Here is a 10425-nt window from a genome sequence, read left to right as displayed (position 1 = left end):
GTGGTTACAGGGAAACACACAGGATCCAGCCGGTTTCCCCAGGAATTGTGTGCCTTCCGCCAGCCTCGTCCGTCTGTCACGTTCTCGGGGTGGTGCCGGGGTCCTGAAACCAAGGGCTGACGAGGCAGGAGGTGAGGTTTGCAGAAGAGGGTAAAGGTGACTTAGAGTAACACTGGGCCTCACTGAAACTTGAGTGCAGCCGTCTCGATTTTGCTGCCACTTTATGCTTCTAAGCGGCTTCGCAGGGACGACTGGAACAGATTTCGAGCCGTACGTGTGCCAAGTGCTGTCTGCAAATGGGAAACCTGCCCCAGCCTTAGATTTTTAAAAATAAACCGTATGTTTTCCACTTTCAGCAACGATGGAGGACCGGAGGCCAGTTTACCCCTCCTTAAATGAAGAAAAAACTGGATAGACGATATGAAAAATGGTTTCAGACATCAGACAACAGGTGGTGCCAGACTCTGATCCTCGAGAGGAGAGACACAAACAGCGTGAGCCCCCCGAGGGCCCCAATTCCTGCCTGAGTGCAGATTCCAGGCCCAGAGCAGGGAGGGGGAAACCAAATTGAGTTTTGTGGTCTTGCCGAGTTGAGGAGACGGAGATCCGTCAGGGGGACCAGGCGGCCAGGACCGGAAGGGGCAGAGCAGGGAGAAGGAATCTCCCGAGACGGGGGTGAGGGGCTTCGGGTCTGTGTGCTCCGGGGGCAAGTCCCCTGGAAAGACAAGACCGGCCGCTTCTGGGTGCACGCATTCACGTGAGGGAACCATGTGAGGACAGTCACACGACCGCCAGAACTCAGTTCTGGGCCAGACAATCCCCCCAGGTCACACAGGACTGGAAATAGGTCCGACAGTCCCCAGTCGGAGTGTGGAGGCCTCACGCAGGATCATCAGAGGCAGCGCCTTTAGGGGCTCAAGCTTGTCCCACAAAACCCGTCAACGCCAATGCAGTCAAGGCTCCGGTTACTGCAGAGGAAAGGCCAGACTGTCTTGTCATAGCTCCCGCCACACGCCTTTCAGTTCTCTGTACCCGTCACGAGCACGCCCTGAAGGCGCCCACGCCAGATGTGTCTTTCCACAGTGTCGGCCTCGTTCGGTCACACAGCAAAGGCCACATAATCGTGACGCGGGCCCAGCATCCCAAACTCAACGACACGCACAAAGCGGAACACGAGACAGGTCACGCAGCACACAAGATAACAGGGGCGGGGGGGGGGGGGCGGGGGGAGCTAACGAACCAAACTCGAAGTCAGTCTGGGGGCGTGCAGTTGAAATGAGGCCTCGGTCCGTCCGGGTCAGCTCTTGCTGCCTCTTCTGTCCACGCCGTGGAGGACCCCAGTTCTGTTTGGGGATCATTCCGGCAAAGCCTTCGGCGGCAGCTGCCTTTTTATTTATTTTTAATTTTTTGTTAACGTTTATTGATTTTCGAGACAGAGAGAGACAGAGCATGAACGGGGGAGGGTCAGAGAGAGGGAGACACAGAATCTGAAACGGGCTCCAGGCTCTGAGCAGTCAGCACAGAGCCTGATGCGGGGCTTGAACTCACGGACCGCGAGATCGTGACCTGGCTGAAGTCGGACGCCCAACCGACTGCGCCACCCAGGCGCCCCTCAGACCTCTTTTTATTACCAAGGGTTTCTCCAGGGGAAGGACGGTCTTCACACGTTCGCGGGTTCCTCTGCGCCGGGGCTGAACTGACCGGCACCCGCTGAGTGTGCGAGCGTGAAGGGAGTCAGCGCCCGGCCCGGCGTTGGTACTAACAAGTATCCGGGGAACAGAGGATGCGGGAAAATAAATCGCCGTAAGAGCTTAAACACTTTGAATTACAATACAAGCCCACTGTTTTAAAAAGCTCCAAAAAGTATAATTTTACAATAAAGACCACTCATAATCATACCCCCAAAGAACACTAGAGAAACTCACCGTTAGCTTACGTTCTGCTTCCTGGTCTAAGTGCCGTGGTTTTAGCCTTGGCGCGCCTCCTGTCACCTCTATTCCAGCACTACCCTGGGCTCTTCTTTTAGGTTTTACCGATAATAGCCTTTTATCCTCAGCCACGTGCATTTATCGAGCACCTTCTGTATGTATCCTCGTCCACGTGCATTTATCGAGCACCTTCTGTCTGTACCTGAAACCACCTCTTGATCCCCAGGAAAGAGCAATTGTCTGTTTGCTTTAAAGTGGGGTTTCTCAGTTTAGGTACACATTTTTTTTTTTTTTATCGTGAGGGCTATTCTGTGCCTCGGAGGATGTTCAACAGCATCTCTGACTTCAACCCACCGGATGACAGGAACGCCCTCAGGAAATGTCTCCTGGGGGGGGCCCGTTACCTCTGGCTGAGAACCACTGTGAGGACAACTTACGGGGCTGCGATCCTTTCCAAAAGTGAGGCCTCTGTGTCCACGTTCAGCACCAGATGCTGTGACATCACTTTATCCCCAGAGGAGAAGTGCATGACTCTGGCTTACTGGTAACCCAATATTACTTTCAGTAAGTCAGTGGCTTTTCTCCAGAATTAATGACTCACCACCAGCCCTACTTCCCAGGCTTCCCCGACTCGGCTCCAGGGGCTCCCTGCGCAGGGCAGCTCCTGGGGCAGGGGGGTGGGGAGCGGGGTGGCCAGCCCTCAACCTTTAACGAAACAGTACTTCCAAACTTAAAAGTAGCTGGTCTTGCATAGCCCGGGTCCCTGGATTCAAGTTACACACCTTACCTGTCTGTCTCCCCACCCAGAGAGTCTGCAAACCCTACAGACCGATTGCTTCGTTGAACTTGGCTTCCTCCCCGACCACCCGCCCACCCCGTACGATATGGGCAGGTATTTCCACCTCAGGACTTTGAACTTACTATTGGCCGAAAAGCCAAAGTCTTCATCCCAGAGGTTTAATGGCCTTCAGACAAACAGGCTCATTGGTTGTCCTGTGAATTGTCAACGACGTTCAAATATTCTCCATGTCTGGCGTGAGGACTACAGTTGACACACTGCATTATATATTCGAAAGTTAACAGAGGGGCTCTTAAAACTTCTCACCATGCACACACGAAATTGTAGCTACGGGAGGTGATGGAGATGTTCACTAACCTTATTGTGGTTAATCGTTTGCAAACATATTCAGATACCAAACCATCACACTCTGCACTTAAATTCATACAATATTATACGTCAATTATATCCCAACGAAGCTGGGGGAAAAAAAGTCTCCTTCCTGCTTTGCTAAAACTTCAATTTGTTCCTCTGTTTTTTTATACCGTTTGCTGGGGGAGTGTGAAAGATTCTTCCTCATCCTTTAGCCATCTATGCAAATGTATGTATTTTTGGTGGCTGGTGGCTCTATTCATATTCTTTTGTTTTAAAAACGTTTTCGTACAAAAGTAACGGCTAGGTCTGGGATTTGGTTATGTTCTATTTACGAGCAAATAAATTAGTCTGTTACCGGGTTATGGACGCTGGCAGGAGGCTTAGGCGAGTCCGACGACAGACTTTATTTATTACCCGCGGTGCAGCAAGCACGGAGAGCTTCAGCTTCTTCCTACCTTGCAGGTCCCTGGGGGGCAGGGGGACCAGAAGACCCCGAGGGATGCCTGCACATGCAGTGGGTCCTATTACAGGAGAGGAGCCTGCAGCTTTCACAGAAGCAGCAAGCAAGGCTGCTTTTCTTCCGGGAGGAAGACATTATGTCATCCATCAGGGATGCTTGCTGGAAACAGCCCTGAGAAATGACCTTGGTCAAAGCAGTCTGGGCACAGCATTCTGGGCACGGCCGGCAAAGCCAGGCAGAGTGTAAGAGACCAGTGGAAACGTGCCCCACCCTGCCTGCCAGAGGAACTCAAGTTTGCCTTACTTTCTTGGAGAAAAGGATTTGAAACCAACAGGTTGAAAAAATTAAGACACATAGGGGCATATTTCATGCGGGAGTATCTTCCCTTGTTCCAGGCTTGATGTGTATTTCTCTATTCCGATCGTGTGTCCCTTGGCACTTGGCCAATCTCCCTGCTCTATCTGTTCCCAGCGGGGAGGGTTGGGGCCCTTCACCTGCTGTGTGAGAGGCGTGTACACAGACTGCCCCCCTGTATCTGCGGCAGCTGAGACCCGCTGGCTGCTGGGGACCGACACTCATTACTGCAGCTGACCTCTGTCTGCTCCTTCTCCGTGAGCGAAGTGTTCTGTTCGTTCCATCCAGTGCCTGAGCCGTGTCCTCCTTGGCGACCCAGACATCTGCGAATCCTGCAGGGGGCTGACATCCGGGGACTGCCATTTCTGGTGGCAGGTGACCGGTGTCACTTGCTCGACAAGGAGACTCACCCATTCTTCCACCGTGCCTTGACCCCTCCTCTCCAAACGCAGATTTTTACATGGTCAAGATCGGTAAATATCACATTCCGTAATTATAGCTCTTCTGTGACATCTAACGGTTGATACAAATGAAAACGAGACAGCAACATGTAAGAACCACATGTGTTTGAACCCATAAGAGAGTGAAATATGTCCTAGGTCCTTAACATGCTGCCACTTGCAGGAGAATCGTCCAAGTATCGACGCTCAGTGGGTGATTTTTCACTTTCAAACTCCTGTTACTTTGCCTGGCTTGCAGTCAGCTACCATTTTTCTCAGCACCTCAGGTCATCTTGTTTCCTTGGATTCCTTTTTCTGGCCCCTTCCTCGGACCGGTTAAATCGGTATATGTGGGAGGTATCGACTTGACTAGGCCACAGGGTGTGCAGGTATTTGGTACGGGGTCCAGAGGGGGAGAAAGCTCCCCAGCAGGTCCAGGCTGCCGTGCGATCTGCTCTGCGGCTGGGGCCGTATGATCGAGCACGGTGCGCCTGGAATGTCAGAGCAGACAGGGATGCTGTTTGGAGCCTCTGGCAGTGCCTTGTAGGTGAGTAGCAAAGCAAGCCCTTGGGATCTGGGGGCAAAGCCTTGCCCTCCTCCACAGATAACCACCCCCCTTGTGCCACACGGTTCTTGCCTCGCTATCCGGCCTCAGGAGAGACTGAACGCTCACCCCGTGGGCCACCAAGTCACCAGGAGACCCGAGCTGCCCGCCACGAGCTGGGTGTCGGCTGACCCAGCAGGACACGGAGCTGGACACGCACAGCAGCACTCCATCATCCAACGGAAGGGGGGCATATACGATCGGGCCCGAGCAGGCCCCGGAGGCACAAGGAAGCTACAGGAGAAAGCGGCAGAAATGCCCACGTCCCCACTCCTGCCACATCATTGTCTCTCCCCCAGGCTGATCGATGGCCTCCTGGGGAGTTCTCCAAGATCAGCTGCCGGGGACGAGAAGGCTCAGGCCTGGGGGACAGAAGGTTCTGCCCGACGTACAGACACCGCCTGAACACAGACAGCAGCAGCACTATGGACCCTCCCGGGGACATCCCTAAAGGACACGGTGAAGGGCGATCCTCCCAGTGGCGGAACTCTGAGCAGGACACCTGGCCGTTCACTTTGCTTGGAAGGAGAAATGGCCCGACGTGCAATTATGTATCAATTCTTGGGCTGGGGCCAACGGTTTGGCTGGATGGTCAGATTCGGAAAAACTGGTGACAAGAAATTTGGGGAAGAGGAATGTGGATGGTCCTCTCTTCCAAAAAGTGAAGATATTTGTGTCCTATAAATGCCCACCATAGGGTGACTTCAGCAGAAGAGGGTTTTAATAATCAAGCGGATAGGACGATCCATTCTGTGGACACCAGTCAGCCTCCCTCTCCAGCCACTCCGTCCTGTCCCAGTGGGCTCATGAACCCAGTGGTGGGAGGCTGCCCATGGTGGCAGGGATGGAGGTCATGCATGGGCTCAGCAACAGACTTCACTCACCGAGGCTGACCCTAACCCTGCCACTGCTGGGTGCCCGATAAAAGGATTTTAATGGTCATCTTTTCTCTTTCTTTTGTGTGAATACCTGTGTATGCGTAAAGCAAGTACCTGATTTCTTTCCTCTTATTCCTTATCATGTAACATAAGATTCCCATACCACAGAATTAAGTTATAAGATATCACAAAGTGCAAACATCGCTTAGGGAACTCACACACACACGCTCTGTAGGCGGTTTCTCTGCAGAACCCAAATACACTGGGCATCAGTATCTGTTTCTTACAGCTCTCTGGTGATTAGGACATGCTTCTAGGACTGATAACTCTGACTTAAAGAATTAAATGATCAGTTCCTATTGGGAGAATTAAGTTTTGGGGACAAATTCATTCCCTGGACTATTTTCAGCAGCTGGAAGCAAGAAGCAATTATCAAAAAAAAAAAATCACACAAACACCAAAGTGTTTTGAAAATGTGCTTTCAGAATTTACTGTACAGTTTTCAACAATTTATTTATATGTTGGCTTCTACATGCTCTTACATTTGTGTAAAACATTTATACATATTCTTTACAATTTGTACATATATTAAATGGCTGTATCATAAACATTGTTCTATGAGATTTTATAAAAGAAAAATCAAATAGGGAAAATTACTTATAAAACATTAACAAAACCCGTGATATTAAGGAACAAGAAATTCTCATATTCATGTTCATTTGATCTCCTCTTCTACTTATTTTTTGGTTTCATTTCATTTGTGCTGGCCCAAAACTTTCATTTTCTATACTAGGATCATCAGGTCAGGAGAACGAAAGCAGTGGAGATAACGCAGTAAGGCAACTGTGGAGGACAGACATGCTCGTCTGCAGGAGGAACATAGTGTCTGTGAGTGTTCAGATTTAAAGCCGACAGTCGAGAAAGATTATGTTTTGCTTTATGCCATTAACTGGAGTCCTAGTGATCAGAAAAATTCTGTCTGAAGTTTAGGGATGCAGTCAGGGAGACTTTCACGCTGTACTCCTTAAACATAAAAGCTCCGGGGGTTACTGTGTATTGTTCAGGTTGTCACCCTTATGGGTCCCCAGACTTTTCGATGTGGTGCGGACGGAGAGGTCTACTAAGCTGTGTTTTCATTTTTTCCAGAGAATACCCTTGGCCCGCTAGTCTGCCGTCCAAATCAAGTGGCAAATCACGCTCTCACACGTTTCTCATGCGGCCGGACTGAGCCACTGTCGGCTCAGATTCGAGGTGAAAGTTCTGGGGGAGAAGGTGTGTTCCCCCCCACCCCCCACCCGAGCACTCGCTCCCGAGCACAGGAGTCCGCAGGGCGGCTCCACCACTGGGAGCAGAGGAGCCGGGTCAGATGATTTTAGAAACATCCCCAACTTTCTCAACATAGTCTTTCTGGCAAGAACCGTGCCCTAACCAAGCTGAGGAAGGGAGCGCCAGGAGAGCGAGCCCTCCCCAAGGAGGGGACACTCGAAATGGTCCTGAGGGAAGTGGGTGCACGTCAATCTGATCCTCAGTTTCTGCCCAGGCGCGTGCTCTGATGGGACCACGGGCCACCACCGAGCCGTACGCGAGGGGGCCGGCCGCCCCAGGAGCCCCTCTTTGCTTCCTCTCTCCCGAAGACATGAGCGCCCGAGTCATAAATATGTCAGTGAAAGGCATGTAGGTTTTCCTAAATAGACAGGAATCCCAAAGGACTGAAAAGAGTTATAAAAATATACAAACATATATATTTTTTATTCTGGCATACTTCATATTTTTAAGAAAGCAATTAGTAATTACCTGACATTGGGTAAGAACCAGAAGATCGTGGGTGATGTAAAAATTACATTTTTATGTAAAATATCGGTGGGGGAAACCCCTAATTTTCTGTTCAAAATTCTGATAACTTTAAGTACTTTCCAAAAATAGAGACAATTTCCATCGTTTTAATAACGGATGTGGAAATGAACAAAACAAGACTATCCCTAAGTAACCGGTGCGTTTCAGTTGGTTAATAAAGTAGATGCAGTTTTTTGCCACTCTATTTCTTTTTGGTTTTCTTTCCTTCCTTTTTGATTTTGATGACAGGGGAAAACATCACATCGCGTTGCCCCAGGTCAGAAAGAACACTTGGGAGTTCGCTTCGTGTGCCGTTCTGTCCTACATCACCGGGAAGCGGCCGAGGGCCTGCCTCAGCTTCTCTGCAATCTGGTGAAAAACGAAACAACCCTGAGAGATCACTCCTGTTACGAATTCATAGTATTCTACTATTTCCATCTCTTATGAATAACACATTACAAATACTCCAGCTGAGGGGCACCTGGGCGGCTCAGTCGGTTGAGTGTCCAACTTCAGCTCAGATCATGATCTCATCATGGCTTGTGGGTTCGAGCCCCGCGTCGGGCTCTGTGCTGACAGCTCGGAGCCTGGAGCTGCTTCGGATTCTGTGTCTCCCTCGCTCTCTGCCCCTCCCCCACTCACACTCTGTGTCTCTCTCTCTCTCAAAAATAAACATTAAAAACATTTTTTAAAAACAAATACTTTAGCTGGGCTATGCTTCTAGTCTCTTCCAGCACCAGGCAGCCAGAGAGACCCCCTGAGAGCCCAGAGGGTGCCGCTTCTTCCCAGCACGGCCCCTTCCTCCCTGGGGAGCCACACTGCCAGGCTACTCACTTCTGCCTCCAGTGAGGCAGAGAGAGAGGGTTTCAGGCTCGCCCAGATCCCCCTGCCTTGCTGGACACCACGGACTCCTGAGGCCCCGATGCTGAGCACGCCTCTCTGATCCCGCCTGCTGCTGGGCCGCCAACGTGGAGACAGCACACAGGTGCACCGTTACGGCCAGTGCCGTATCGCGGAGGAGATCATGTGTCTACCCTGCCCCCAAGGAGACCACCCGGTCCTTGAGGACACAGATGTCTTCGCCATTCTTGGAGCCTAAGTATCTGGAATACGTGCTTGGTGTATAATAGGTACTCAATAAATGTTTGCTCCGTGAACAAATATGCGCGTTTTACAACTTAAGGGTTACTTTCTCATAAAACTTGTTGCATCTAACAAGGACGGTGATTGAATGCACGGGTTTCTACTTTGAGTCACAAGGTCATTGATAATTACACCTCACTTGGGCTTCAGATTACTGAACAAATCAACATTATCAGAATTTCAGCAATTCGCCTTCACTTCTTTTCTCACGTAGAACAAATGCAATCTGTGATTCCAACACATGATGAGAAGCAACCTTACAGCGGCACCGGTTAACACGGAGCGTGCAGCCGGAGAGCCCAGGAACCACGCTGCAGAGGATACGAAGGCGGAAGGGAATTCTTTCTAGAGACTCAGCGCCAAAACCAGCCGCTTCTGACACGCAATTCACAACACGCGGACAGCACACCAATCACAGCTTCCTTTCAAGAGTCTGTTGGAGACAGACATTTTCGGCGCTGTCTCGCCCAGAGAGGACACGTGCGTGGACGGGAGTTTGGGGCCTGCCTACCACCATCCTGAACATACATGAGATAATACCAAGGAAACAGTGGAAAACTGAGTAAGAAACGGGCAGCCAACACACACAGTCAATCACGCAGTGACAGGACTCGTCTTCCGACGTCTGAGTTTCCACTTACACGCCAGGTTCTTTACTGACTGGACACCCTGGTCAACGATAAAATTACTATGCAGAGTATAAGAGTTTACATTTCTGTTGCGGTTTCCTAAATGAAAACATTTGGGGCTTCTTTCTCTCGCTTGCTTTCTTTCTGAAGTTCCTTCGGTGCACAGGGAGACGTCATTCCCACAGGCCGCCTGTGGTGCCCCTTCCCCTTCCCTGTTCCCTAGGCACAGAGAGGCTGCGGGGGTGGGGAACCTCCCAGAAAGGACTTATGGGGGCCTCACAACCAGCCTCCAGTACTCCTTCTTCCTGAAGAGAAACCTTTTCTAATGCTGTATCATTCGAAAAGGAAAAGGCAGATATAATTAAAAGGGTTTCAAAAAACACACCCAATAATTAACCTCCTTTGGTTTAATACTTAGGATTAAAAAATACAAACAGGTTAACTCTGTAGGGTCAAAGTTAAGTGACCACAAATCCTGTGTGTGTGTGTGTGTGTGTGTGTGTGTGTGTGTGTGCGTGCGCGCACACGCGCGTGCAAACGGCCTGGGGCCGGCGGCCAACTTACTGTTTCGTAGAACTGCACTTGCTGTTCCAGGTACAGGCGGATGACGCTGTTGTAGTCATAGATCCGGTTGCTATGGAAGTGATTCATCTCAGCTACAACCAAACCCAAGACATCAATCAGTACCCCTGACCTTCAACAGACAACACCTAGTTTCTCTGCTGGGTTGTGATCCGTCATCAACTGGATTTAATCTGCTTGGCTTCAGGGCAGGGGCAGTTCTTGACAAATCACTTTATACAGAGGCTAGAAAATCTGAGCAGTTGATGGCAAACAATACTTTCCGGCAGAGAGATGAGTTTTGTGGATTTACGTGTTAGATACTAAGAAGCCTGACATGGTCACGCACGTGTGGACTACTGTCCCAACAGAACCGATTGAGCAGAAGGCTGACTTGGTGGTTATTCTCTGCAGACAACAATGCAGTTGAGAGCATCACGTT

The 10425-nt window shown here is 50.3% G+C and overlaps 1 protein-coding gene across 3 annotated transcripts in view; it reads right to left on the bottom strand.

The window, feature by feature from the left end:
- Positions 1-6280: 6280 nt before the first annotated feature.
- SNX9 (sorting nexin 9) overlaps positions 6281-10425 on the bottom strand; it is a 116693-nt gene continuing 112548 nt past the window's right edge. For 2 of the 3 annotated variants that reach the window (XM_058735773.1, XM_058735774.1), the window contains 2 exons: positions 9987-10078; positions 6281-8019 (listed from right to left, as the gene is read on the bottom strand). In XM_058735773.1, the coding sequence (XP_058591756.1) occupies positions 7972-8019; positions 9987-10078 (140 nt within the window). In that variant the 3' untranslated portion in view covers positions 6281-7971. The remainder of the gene's footprint in view (positions 8020-9986; positions 10079-10425) is intronic. The other variant, XM_058735775.1, reaches the window with a different exon arrangement.

Source organism: Neofelis nebulosa, chromosome 6 (assembly GCF_028018385.1).
Source record: "Neofelis nebulosa isolate mNeoNeb1 chromosome 6, mNeoNeb1.pri, whole genome shotgun sequence".
Classification (NCBI taxonomy): Eukaryota; Metazoa; Chordata; class Mammalia; order Carnivora; family Felidae; genus Neofelis; species Neofelis nebulosa.
Note: the sequence above shows the minus strand (reverse complement) of the source record. Positions and strands in the feature narration are given on the sequence as shown.